Source organism: Struthio camelus, chromosome 5 (assembly GCF_040807025.1).
Source record: "Struthio camelus isolate bStrCam1 chromosome 5, bStrCam1.hap1, whole genome shotgun sequence".
NCBI classification, from domain to species: Eukaryota; Metazoa; Chordata; class Aves; order Struthioniformes; family Struthionidae; genus Struthio; species Struthio camelus.
In genome coordinates, this window is record NC_090946.1 from 20,058,381 (window position 1) to 20,071,466 (window position 13,086).

General features: G+C 40.8%; 1 protein-coding gene across 5 annotated transcripts in view; it reads right to left on the reverse strand.

Moving 5' to 3' along the window:
* Positions 1-5,374: 5,374 nt before the first annotated feature.
* The window catches only part of KCNC1 (potassium voltage-gated channel subfamily C member 1), a 107,075-nt gene continuing 99,363 nt past the window's right edge, over positions 5,375-13,086 (reverse strand). The window contains exons 3-4 of one of the 5 annotated variants that reach the window (XM_068944901.1): positions 9,517-9,705; positions 5,375-7,755 (exon numbers count right to left, since the gene is read on the reverse strand). In XM_068944901.1, the coding sequence (XP_068801002.1) occupies positions 7,712-7,755; positions 9,517-9,705 (233 nt within the window). In that variant the 3' untranslated portion in view covers positions 5,375-7,711. The remainder of the gene's footprint in view (positions 7,756-9,516; positions 9,706-13,086) is intronic. The other 4 variants (XM_009669167.2, XM_068944900.1, XM_068944903.1 and 1 more) reach the window with 4 other exon arrangements.

A 13,086-nucleotide genomic window follows, 5' to 3' on the forward strand; every position in this document is an offset into this window, starting at 1 on the left:
CTTGACATTTCCAGTTCTCTTCAATTGGAACAGCAGTGTCTCTGTTCTCACCTTCCCACCTTGAAAATCTTTTAGCTTTGACCTGTGACCTAATCCGGCACTTAATCACTTCCTGATGATTCTTGCCATTAAATTCCATGAACTCTGGATCAGGGTCTTACCTGACTTGAGTAAGACTTAAGTCATTTGGGCTTTTTTACCTCTTTCACCTCTGTATTAGAAATCAAGATGATGGCAGATCTTTGTTACTAGAATTGCAATGTTAAATTGTTTTCACCAGAGTCCTCTCTATTCCATTAGAGATTTTGATATTTTAAAAGTCTGTGGTAAGGCTTGTGCTTTTTATTTTAGCTGGATTTTTTTTTTTTTTTAAAGGTTCCCAAAATTTTCATGAGCATTTGGGTAGCATTTGTGGTGTTTACTACCAACTTACAGCTCAGAGCAGCTGAAAATTCTAAGGAAGAAAAATACTTAAGAAAACAAAAGACTTGCTTTCCAAAGTCTGAAAATGGATGCAGTCTGTGGCAGATAATCATTTTGTGTGGTTTTGATTGCACTTAAAAATGTGCACAGTAGAAAACGGGCTTACACCAATGTTGCTGAAAACTGTAGCTGACACAAAAAACTAGAGGTATGAATCTTTAAAATATCAATCTCTTGATTTATTTTATTTGAAAAATAAGAAGCAGTATGCTTGCTTGTTTTTAACTTATGTGCTATTTTTAATTCCCTGATAAATACTGGTCATAGATGGCTTGCTCCATGATGGAAAGAATGAAGTAATAGCCCTGACTCGAAATGCTTAGGCTGTTTGGAAATGGCCATCTGTTAAACAAATGTTGCAAAAAACTTCCTGTATGCACCTTTGAAGCTGATTGGGAGAAACTGCATGTGTGAAGCCCGTGTTGTTTTAGAAGCTATTTAGAGTTAGATACCTGAAGGAGCAGTACGGGACGTTCTCTAATTGTTTGTGCATTTCATTCAAAGATTCATCCATTCCTTGTCTCTGCATTTGGCTGTGTTTGATGCAGAGGCCGTTTTTACTCACTACTGCTTCTGTGGAGCATGGAAAGGGAAAATGCAGCTGAGAATACTGAGCAATGGAGATGGTCTCTGCGTGTTTGAATTGCGACCGTGTGCCGTGTCATGGGAGTGAGGAAGCATAAGTTTACAGAGTACCAGGAGAACACATTTTTCAGCTTGATTAGAAACAAGAGCTGAAACAAAGTAATTCTCCCTGAATTAAAGCTGACCTTGGAGGTGAGTAAATTTGGAGGTGACCCTTATTTCGCAAAATTTCCACGAGCTTTTTTACTTTTTGACAGAACCAGGAGCAGGTCAGATTTGAATTCCTTTTCAGATGAACCTTTGCAGATAGAGGGTTAACACAAGTCTAAGTCCAGTTCCTGTTTGAGCTAGCCTCTCAATTTGTTTTCACGCTCCTCCTCTATTTTCAGATTGCTTTCCTATGGCCCATCTTGTCATTCAGGTGCAATGCCATCTTGGAGGAGTTTTGTCTGCAGGGTTCGGGAGCACTGACTTTGTCGATGGAAGTTGCAAAATTTCAATCCGCTTTGACTACAGGACTCCCTGATCATTGTCATCTCTTAAGTGCGTTTGAGCACTGTGCTGTGAGGCTGTGCGTTTTTTAATTTTTTCTTTTCAAAAGTGGGGCCAGTGATCAGGAGATGTTTCCTGTTCTGTCATGATTTTAGTTTTCTGCCGCAAGTGACAAACGCATTTAACTCTTGTTTTGTTTTTTACCGATTCAAATGCACAAAGTCCTGGTAGCTAAAGTAGGATAACTGAGGAGTTGCCAATCAGTAACCAAGCACACTGTCAGTTTAACTGTGTGGGTGCTTATTCAACCTCCATAGTAATCCTCTGCTTTAAAGGACAAAAGAGAAGGGATTCCTATAGAAGCACTGGGCTCTCATGCAGACAAGGAGGAGGCACGGTATCTGCTATGTAATGGAGAGAAGTGTCTCTCTGTCCTTGAGCTGTTAGTTTATAATAACTATTCCTATGTAAATAGTGCTTTTCATCGTTTGACCTCAGAACACTGTAAAAAGAGGATGATGTCACAGATGCTGAGGCACAAAAAATGGAAATGTCCCAACCGAGGTGTAACCCAGCATGTCTGCAGTAGTCGAGAATAAAATTCCAGGCCTCCTGGGTCCCAGGCAAAGCTCTGCCTTTTAGGCAGGTGGTCTTGATGTTTCTCATAGCCAGGCCTCACGGCTACCTCTTCCCTCTGCTCCTGCTCTCCTTCCCTGCTCACCACGGACAGCTCTTTCCTCATTGTGCTCCTGCCTTCTGCTTGCAGGAGCCACTTTCCAGACCTGCCCCATGTCCTCCTGTCCGTCTCCTGCTTCTTGTGCCGTTGCCACCCCTTCTCCAGCCCTCACCGGCCCCGACAGCGCAACCACAGAGCAAACATTCTGTGGAGCAGCTGAGCTTGGGCTCCAGCTGCATGCCCAAATGCTGGGGCTACCCACTGTCAGCGCCTGTGTGCCAGCTATGCTATCCCTCCGAAGCCGTGCTGGTCCTGAAGCCACAGAGGTACCTTAGGATGATGCCTATGCTAATACACCTGCAAGACTTGGTTTGTTGCTAATGTAGGAATCCCTAACCTGGGCTCCATGGACAGCAGAGACACTAGTGAAAACACTGGAGCATGTGCTCTTAATATCTGGCACCTGGGGATGTTTGGATGTTCCTGCATAATTACATACAAGTTTTGAAATGCTCAAGTGAATGCTGAGCGTTGAAAACCTGGCCTCGGCAGCCTGAACCAAGGAACAGATGTTTCCCTGGGGGTGGATGAATGTAATTGGTTTTAAAATATTTGCTTTATCAAATAAGAAATTTGAGATGCAGTGTTCTGATGTATTTTCTAACTTGAAGTTCGTTTTGAATTCAGATTTCACACTTGATCACGAATAAGCGTTTGTGTTCCCGGGAGAGACAACTGTTGCTTCTACAGTTCTAGGTGAATGCAGAGGCTTTGAGACTTCCGAACAGACAGATACTTTACGCCCAAACTCAAATAAACGAGCAACTTAAAAATAACCTGCATAAATCATGCACATTTTCATGAAGTAAAGTTGGTTTGTGTTTGAGTTCAGAGAGAAGGTTGCTTCCAGGATACATGTGGAAAGCAGAGAGGTAGGCTACCTTGTTTTGAAACTATGAAGAAGATGCGCAAAGTGTCAGGGTAATAACTGCTTTTGTTTTTGCTTCAGGTTATCTTTCATAAGCGTTTCTGAGCTCAGTTCCTTTCTGAAGGTCCTGGCCTTGGTCCAGCTTGCTCTCTTCTGTATTTTACTCCGCTCATTTGTTCCAGCAGCCATGTGTCTCAATGATGTATTTTCTTTTCGGCCCTGAAACTTTAAGGAGAGAGAAGGCAATTTATGTGAAAAATCACTTTATCCAGCTTAATGACTGCTGCACTTGACTGTTATCAGAGTGGTTATTAGCCAGATTCTTTGCTGGAGTGAGAGAATGGAAACCACTTTTCAGGTCCTTGCTGTCTGAAATAGCTGTTGTGGAGGCAGTTTCATGTGTCGTGTTGGTCCAGAAAAAAAAAAACCAAAACTAATACCTTCATGCAGTTAGAGGATAAAGCCATATGTGTATACAAAGTGTGGATAGGGGTTTTTTTGTGTGTTTTTTTTGTTGTTTTTTTAATTTTAGCAAGTACAAAATGACTGTGATTGCCAGTGGATTTCAGATGAAGGTTAAATACCCAGTGTTGGGGTCCGATAGCTGGGAATTCATTGCTGAAAACTGAGTTTCCAACGGAAGGAATACGGACATTCATTATTGAATATGCTTCTGCTCTTATTGATGGTGGTGTGAAGTCAGAAGTATTTGGTGCCGTTACTGGAAGCATGAGGTCAGGATCTAGCCGCATGTGTATATTTCCAAATCTTTTAACAAAGTAAACCTCCTGTGATGAGATTGGAAAGGCTTAAAGGAATCAGTGTTTTAATGATAACACCACAGCACAATCCTCTTTGCTACAAAAGAGCTGGGATGATGCAGTAACTTTCTCTTGGGGTTGAGTGCCAGGCTTCAGTGTGACTCAGGTCCTTCTGAAACGTTGCAGGTGTCTCGCTCTTTGCCCGGGTCGTCAGTGCTGCCTCTACCGCTGTCTGCCGTGCAAAGGGCAGCTGTGAGTCACTGACGGTCCTTAAACTTCAGAGCATCTCCCAGGGCAGTGGATGGGAAGCGCACCTCTATTTCAGAAGGTTTTACAGAAGTTGCCCAAAAGACACGACAACCTCAAATCAAAATAAGGTAAGAAGTGTACCCAAACAGAAACGGGGCTGGTAGATATAGCAGTGTGAAAAGTAGCGCAGAATGACAATAGCCTTGGGCATACGTACCCGACATGCTAGTTACGCTGAACGCTCGTATATGTGCAGAGCACTGTGGGAGGGGAAGACCCACATGGGATTTATGGGGCTGAATTGTTAGTGTTCCTTATATTGTGGTAATAAGGGATGCGAGCAACCTTTGCACCAGGCCCTTAAGTAAGGGTATTAATTAGAAAGTTTAGTAAATAAATCTGTCTTGGTTCCTAATACGCTGTAAGAGGCAAAGTAGTTCATTAGATGGTTTTGGCTTCTGGACGAGCTGGCATTCTGGAGGTAAGATATTGCCCATTTATCAGCCGAGATTAACAGCCCAGAAATGGGGAGGAAAATGCTTCTCAGGAGACAGGAAAGTCAATGGAAGTAGGAATCAAGCACATAATGCTAGATCAAAGACTACAAAGGAGCTTTTTTTACTGTGTTCAAGTTCACATCATCAGCCTTTTTCTTATTCGTAAAACACAGCTCGAGATCTTTCTTGATTTTTCTTTTGGAGTAGAGTTTGCAAAGACAAGGTCCAGCTGCAGTCCTTTTTTGTTTATAATTTAGCACTTACCGGAGCTGTGAATCTCTTCCATTTTTTTTTGTTTTCATTTCTACTTCCTCCAGACCTTAGAGATACTTGTACTGTTCCTTTACACTTCTGTTCCCCTCAGCAGTCCCAGATGCTGTAGCTTCTGTCTGGAAGGTTGCCAGCTCCATTAAACAGTCTCACATGAGGATAAAGATGTGTCTGTCTTTATGGAAGTACTTTACCAAAAATGCTCAAGCAACCAGACTGTTCTTGACACACAGTTCGTAATTGTCATTTCTAGGATCTAAAATAAAATTCAATGCCATTTTGTTTCTCAGATTCTACTGCTGCATGTTTTGTGTGTCAAATAAAATGTAACTCAGACACCTGGATTTCTTTCAGGGTTTCAGATCAGGTGTGCTGCTGTGGCTCAGTGAAGAACAGGCGAAGGATGGGGCCCAAAGAAGTAAGAAAAACTGAATTCATTTCATCAGCTAAAAAGACAAACTTTTATTATTGATGGGGAGGGAAAGGGAAGATACCTAAATAATTATAGGGTTTTTAAATCTTCCCTCATAAAATTACTAATGGTGTGAATTCTTCAGACATTGGTTGTATCAAGTGTTTGCAGGCTTCATTTATTATCTACTAACCAAAATTAGCATTGTAGAACCAAAGCAATACCAAGCTTTTCTCCTACATTTCTGTTGAGAACACTGTATTTATTCAAGATTTTAGAAGCAAATCTCTGGAAACCCCTGGATCGCCTCAGAAAAGGATTCCCCTTTACACTATACAGCAGGCACTGAAACCATGATACAAAATTTATTTCATGCTAGAATTGTTTTGCATAACATTGTGCATGCATTTTACTCAGAAGTACTAAATTGCATACAACGCTGTTGTCTTGCTGCTTAAACTTTGAGACAGTTTTATACTTGAGTATTTTCCTGATTTTGCACTATAAGTCCCAGTTTTAAAATAACACTTTTTTTGTTTAAAATTCTTACTGATTACTTAATATGAACAATTTATGAAGGGTCTTTACGTTGGATCTATACATCAATAAAATACAACATAACCAGAGCTGGAAAATTAAATCTAGACCAGCTGTTACTGTCAGGTCCGAAGGAAGGTCCCGTGTGTCACAAGCATGCCAACAAAAACAGACAGGAAAAAGTTTCTTATGTTTATACACTTCTAGTCAGATTAAAAGTTCTTGATTTCCATGTTGGTGTGATGAACTGTGAAGGCGTGGTCAATATGACCGATGACTGCCTGATTGCACTTTAAAACCATTACTCTGTATCTTGTATACAAAAAGAAGCGATCCATAGCAAAGAAATGTACAGTTTTATCATGTTTTACATTTTGGCTACAACAATGTATGTAAAAGTAAAGAGCTTTGAAAGAAAATATATAACTTTGCTTTTTTTCTCCTTAAGGTTAATCATACATTTGCAGTGTTTCTTGTTTTTTGTTTTTTTTTTTAAATTTTTGTCTTCATGCAATTCATGCTATGGAACAAAAAATAGATTAAAAAATCTTCTACAGTTTTGTTACATTTTGGCCGTAGAAAAAGCCTGCATCTCTAGTACAACTCCAAAACCACGAAGAATCATCCATAAAACCTGCATGGAGCGAGTTTACTTTGTCCAAATGAGAAGGTCTTCTATGCCTGCACAGTTCCACACAGATGTTTATTAGCCATCAGTGCTCATCTCCATCTCGCCTTGTCAGGTCACTCTGACTGCCTCTGTTGGCATATATTTAGCAATGACTGGACTTTCTTTGCAAAGATCTGCATGTAAAGAATACAATCAGTACTTGAGCTTCTTCCCTGCGCTTTTCACATCAAGCTCGGCATCTTAGTTTTAAAGGAGGAAAAGGTGAAATAGCTACATGCAGAGGCAGCCATATTCTTCTTCAACAGGATTTTTTTTCCATGCAGTCAGCCAGACTGAGACCTCTCTACAGTGTGTCTGAGTATTGCTTTCAGCTTAAAATAGGCGCCCATGCAAAGTTTCATTCTACTGTGCTTGTTTGCTCAAACTCCTGCAGGGTTCCTATGGCTCAAAAATATCCTGAGAAAAGCAAAATCTTCCATCGTTGGCATGTTTCAGCATTGACTAAATGCCTAACCCATTCCATACAGAGCCAGTAGATCCACCGTTAGCCAAAATAAGCATATATTAGCATGATGCACCACGAAAGAAACTATCTGGTGCATCTACCCTTCATCCTATGTACTGATACCATGCAGCACGTATGGCCCACCAGTACTATGGAAATGCCTGCCTGTTGTCATCTGGATGCTATTTAGGAGTGTTGTCACCTAGTGTCAATAGTAACACCGTTCCCAGTAGGTGCTACTGTGAGACATTGCATCTTCAGACTTAGTCACCTGGATTATATGCAACATAGCATAGGCTAATTGAAAATAAAGCTTTTTAGACCATTCTCTGCTACTGATCCATGCTACAAAATAGATGGGATGGGAGACCAAGAACGTCTCACTGGACTAGGAGAGCTGTAGGGCGCAGACACTGAGGATAATCCTATCGCTTTTCCACTTATGCCAGCTATGCTGTTAAGGCTCCGTGACATTTCGTAACCTTCATTTAAAAGAAAAATGCAAAGTACAGCATTGGATCAATGACAGAATGGACTAAGAATGAGGTCAACATTGTAGCCAGTTCAATAGCATCTGCATGCACAGACATGCTGAGAGTAGTATCGCTTGCAACGTGATTCAGAAGGCCATTGAAGTAAACAAGTTTAAAACAAAAAAAAATTCATTATCATTTCTCAAGGATGGTCAGGCTATATAACTGATCCTACAGGCAACAACATGGTAATATCCTAAAAAAAAAAAAAAAGTCAGTGGGAGGGATTTTTCCATATCTCTGTCATACACTCACATATACCTCTGCCCTGTCACTTCATGCACTTTTGACCTCAGGCAAAATTAAGGTTTCTGGTAGCTTTAAAAAGAAAAAAAGAAAGAAAGAAAGAAAGAAAAAAAGACAGCAACATCCATGGAATTTATTCTGTTGCTATAGAGATACTACTCCTTTATTCTCAGCATTAATAAAAAAAAAAAAAGGGAAAAACAAAATTGCATGCATCCAGTTTCCCTCCCCCTCCCCTTCTTTTTCAGACATGCACGTAAACAGCTCAGCAAGTGTACAGAGAGTTGCACAAACTATGGATGAAATTCTGTTGGAACAACAATTAAGATGCTCTCAACGTGTTTCAAAGAGGCCAACAATATGCTGACGTATATTACTCTTTAGCCAACCAGCCTCTGTTTCATTCAGTAACGAGAGGCAGTTGCAGTGCATCGTGAAAACCATACATTCCTCATCCCAAAGGATGTGCCATTTGGAGTATTCACCTGATCCACTGGAACCACCCAAACTTGCCCGGGCTGAATGAACGTGGCCAATGCTTATCCGATACAGAATCAAGTAAAACGCTTTGCTACAAAGGTAAATTTTAGAGGATATACTTTCATATGAAAGTGTTGTGGTCCAACTGTATCTTTGTTGATGATAAGCTTTAAACTTATAAATACATACACTATCTATAACTGGCATTTACTATAGCTATTGCCCATCATACAATGGCACATGGGAAGTCTATACTCCATACTCAGCGTATGGTTATATCATACAATCTTTGCAGTTTTAAAATATTGACTATATCATATACTATATACAGTGCACCAGTGATAAACACTGATTTGAAGCTATATATTTCTTTTCCAATTTCCCCATTCCTTATCAACTTTTATGCATATATATATATATATATGTAGTTCTAATTTTGGTTTGTATGGTTTCCTTGGGTTAAATTATTTAAACAAAGCTTAGCCTGTCTTAAGGAGGGAAGGATTTTTTAATTAGATTTGTCTTCTGTTTGCTAGATAGATGATTCTGATCATTATCAAAGTAAAATGCAGTTGCTTCTGACAGATCTGTAGCTGTCAGAAGTCTGAAAAACCCTAGTAATGATTCATTTATAAAAAGGAAACTGATTTTAGATGGGTTATTTTCCAATTGAGACACCTGTGCTAACAGATGTTCTCACCTGCTTCTCTTTCTCTGTTGAACTAAACAGCTATGAATATCCAAATAATTTGTTTTAGTACTCTGTTAAGGTGACCAAATAATCGTTCCATATTTCTCGAGGATATTTCCCTTTTGTGTTTTTATTTTGTTGTCTGCCACCTCCAACTCTCTTCTCTTCAGAGCATGGTAAAATCTGTGAGCTTTCCAACTGGGAAACCTTCATTGTTATCAAATGTTAATTGGCCTCTCCTTGGAGGACAAACTAATTTAAGGACATTGTAGAGCATTTTTCACTGAAGCTCACTGCACCGGCTGGGGTGGAAGACTCAACTGCCTAGCATAGCTGCATGGGGTAGTTACAGCTCCTCAGGCTTTTCTTTCTGAAAGAAATAGGTTAGAAACTCCAAATGCAGACATCAGGTGGTGGTTTCCAGCCCAAACGTGCATCTCTACAACAAGCGCACTACTGCGTGCTACAGCTACAGCTGACTTTCTCTCATTTCTTTAAAACGATTGCTAACTACATGGTTAGAGGACCCCAGCTACATACCCTTTCTTATTCCTCCATCAGGCGGGCAGGGATATTCCCCGGTTGATAAGAGGAAGCAGGGTCCATATCTCTCCCGTGTGCCAGAGCGGGTAAAGGGCAGGCCCTCATCAGGCGTAATAGCCTGGTCTATGTGGGGACAGTCTTCATTTGCCAGCGCCGCCTTGGCCACCTCACCATTCAGTTTCGAATCTTCAAACATATAAGCAGAAGGCTATTGAAACACTATGCACTGTTTATTAGTGTTCCCGCTGCAAATTAAGGGTTCACAGCTAACGAGTTCTACCGCGACTCTACAAAAGGTAGCACATCTGTCCTTGACACTGCATTCATGGGCACTGCACCAAAATAAAATAAAGGCTGTTAAGTGGGAGGAGAAACAAAGAGTGATCGTGTTAGATGTAACAGCAGCTGCCTGTACTTCCACATTGAGGGGCAGTTTCAGAAACGGGCGTGCATTGGTTCCTAGTCCTGCGAGCAGAAGACCGCGGTTAGAAATCTTTTCACGTTTTTGCATGATGTTGGATGGAGTATGAATGACCTGTTTGCCACGAAGCCTACTGTCGCTCAGAGCTTTGGAGAGGCAGTTGACTGTGAGTTGTGGTTTAGTATTTGAGTATATTCTATTTGTGCTGATAGATATCTTTGTGGGATGTTACTGAGGGGAAAATTCCTGCTCTTCCCCTCCCCAAAATTTACCCAGGTTGTCTTATATTGTTTCCGGTACCGGCTGTGCAGAATGCCTGTACGCGTTTTAGACACACAGAGTACATTATGTTTGAAAATACAGTTGCAGAACGTGGATTTGAAAACAAGAAATCCATTATCTGATCTTCTTCTCGGAAACACATACAATATTTGCAATGCCAGCACAGGACACTACATATAGAAAATGGTACAGCAGGCCATGAATTTGGAAAGTGAATAGAATAAAATTTACTCTTGACTGTGAGTAATGAAAATAGGTTGTTAGAGTTGCCCATTTACTCCACGCATTCCCATGAGGATAGACTGAGAATAGTATGTTTTCTCTGTGTGACTTGCTTCACTTTTATAAAACAATTCAAATGCTATTTATTTTAATGTTTTAAAGCGCAAATTAGTATGTTGAGAATATACTCGAAATGTGGCATAGCTCAATATGAATATTTTGGCTGAAGGGAGAAAGAACAGTCAAAATTTGCTTCCTGAATTTTCACAAATACCCAGATACGTTAACTGAGTGGTACTGGCAGCATCCTACTCCTCGGTTGCACAATGCTTATTACCTAGACACTGTAAGACAATGGGTGATCCTACAAGCCTTTTAGGAAAGACAGTCATTGGATAAACTTAATTCAGTGCCTTTTCCAGATTCACATACTAGCTTATTCTAAACTCTACACGATGCCTGATGCGGTCGTTTACTTGTCAGTGGACTTGAAGCCAAGTAATAACACAAGCCCAAAAGAGAAGAAAACATTAGGTACGGTTCAGAGATACAGTTCCAGTCCTCTGATTTCGGATGGATGTGATGAATGAGTAGTAGGCTAAAGTCTTTTCAAATTACATTTGTCGTTTTGCACACACACGCGCACACACAGATATATATGACGCTATGCATCTTCTCATGCACCAGTAATTACATTCTATGCCTTATTTTCTCTTTGATTTAGATGGTACTGACCTGTCACTACACAAACAGCCTTTTCTGCAAATCTCTCTCCTCTGCCTCCTGTCTTCTCTATGCAGTAGTAGTCAATTTATTTTCCAAAAAAGGAAAGTGGTAATGTTTTGTTTTGCAAGCAATGGACTAATTAGATGTCTCAATACATTTAAACTGACAAAAGCTATAGATGCATTTTATTATTTGTTAGACACTAATTTGAACTGGATTCTAAAGTTTTGAGGTTGTAGTGAGTTGCAATTCCTTTCTGTTAGAATACCCATGTGGTGCTGTTTAATATGACTTTTTGCACAAAACCTGACCTAGCTGCCATAGTAACCGTGACATTGCAGGTACGGAGCTGGTAATTTTAAAATCACATAACTATGTTCGGGGAGAGCTGCTGTCCTTAACAGTGATAAGCAAAGAATTGTGCTTCTTTCTAAGCTTCTGCTTCTACAAGCTGGTGGCTCTGATCCTGACAGGAGAGAGGCAGCTGTGTCAGCACAGCTCTGCAATGAAATCTGAGCGACTCCCACTGCTGCACCTGAGCCTGGGTTTGCAAAACACACTGCTCACGAAGGAGGCAGCCCTGGTCCATCCATGGGACTCCAAACACCTCTGAGCAGAGCTGTTGTGGGTCCGCTGCTCACTAGTAAGAGCCGTCAGCCCTTTCGGGAGCAGCCTGCAGGCTTCCCTGTGTGTGAGCAGCAAGAAGGCTGACCTTCTTAGAATAAGATTTTAGAAATCAACTCTATGTGCCTTGTAATTTCAGCTGGAGCTTGCTCTTGCAGCCTCCTCAGGGTCCCTTGGCACTGTTGAGTTGTTGGAAGCCTGCAACTTTTATTATTTTACTTCTGTTCAAAAGAAACAGAAGAGAGTAATTGGGGATGGGGAATACAGAGGAATCATTGAACTGTGCTGCCAGTGTCTCTTGACTATTCCTCTTTGCATATACCCTCCATGATAGGAACAGCAGGGCTTTATATGCATGGGCCGTTCCTTAAGGATCACACTGGAGATAGCAGTGCTGTTCAGTGATGACAATTTTGCCAAATATTTAGGAAGCAGAGAAATTACCAGCCCAACAGATTGCATCTGTTGCTGGTAGCAGTGTGTACGAGATGGTGTGAAGCAGAGCAGTTGTGTTCAAGACTGCTGTCTGCAGCACCTAATTCTGTGACAATGACACTCAGCAATCACATCACATTTCACATGTGATTAGTCTGTTCTGGAAATTAAAAAAGAAAAATCTGTGGTGTCATCAGTTCACAGTGAAAAGTTCCCATTGCTTTCATTAGCAAGGGTACATGTTGAACAATTTCAGGAATGCAGTCTAAAGATGGAGTGAACTGGTATTATTTATGTTGATTCCTTAAGTTGCAATTTGCATATTTGCTTTTTCCGAGATTCACCTTGGGTTTGAAAGAACCCCAGATAAAGTAAAACAACTGAAAGCGTTACCCTCTGCTATCTAGCAGCACTGACTAATTCTTCTAGGTCTGTAGCTCTTCTAAGCCTTGATTCTGGCCTTCTGAACTCACAAGAGTTTTTCCTTCCCTGTTACCAGGATCTGGCTTATGCAGCATTTTTCTTCTTTAGATGGCAAACTGATTCACAAAGAAAAGCCAATGTTACCATTTCTGTTTTACAGATGGGAAAAACTACCGCACAGTGAAGTGACTTGCCTACTGCTATGTAAGAGGTTATTTACAGGAACACTCTTCTGACTCCCAGCATGGCACCATATCTCCATAATCATCCTATCTGCGAATACCTAGTTAACTGCACCAGCTTCAAACGATGGCATGCAGAGATTTGGCTGAGAGCCGAAAAAGTTATTCAGCAGGTCTCCCAGGTGAGTAGTTTGTTTCACAACTACCTCATTTAAGTGGTTTCCTTTTTTTTTTCTCCTCCTCCCTGTCTCC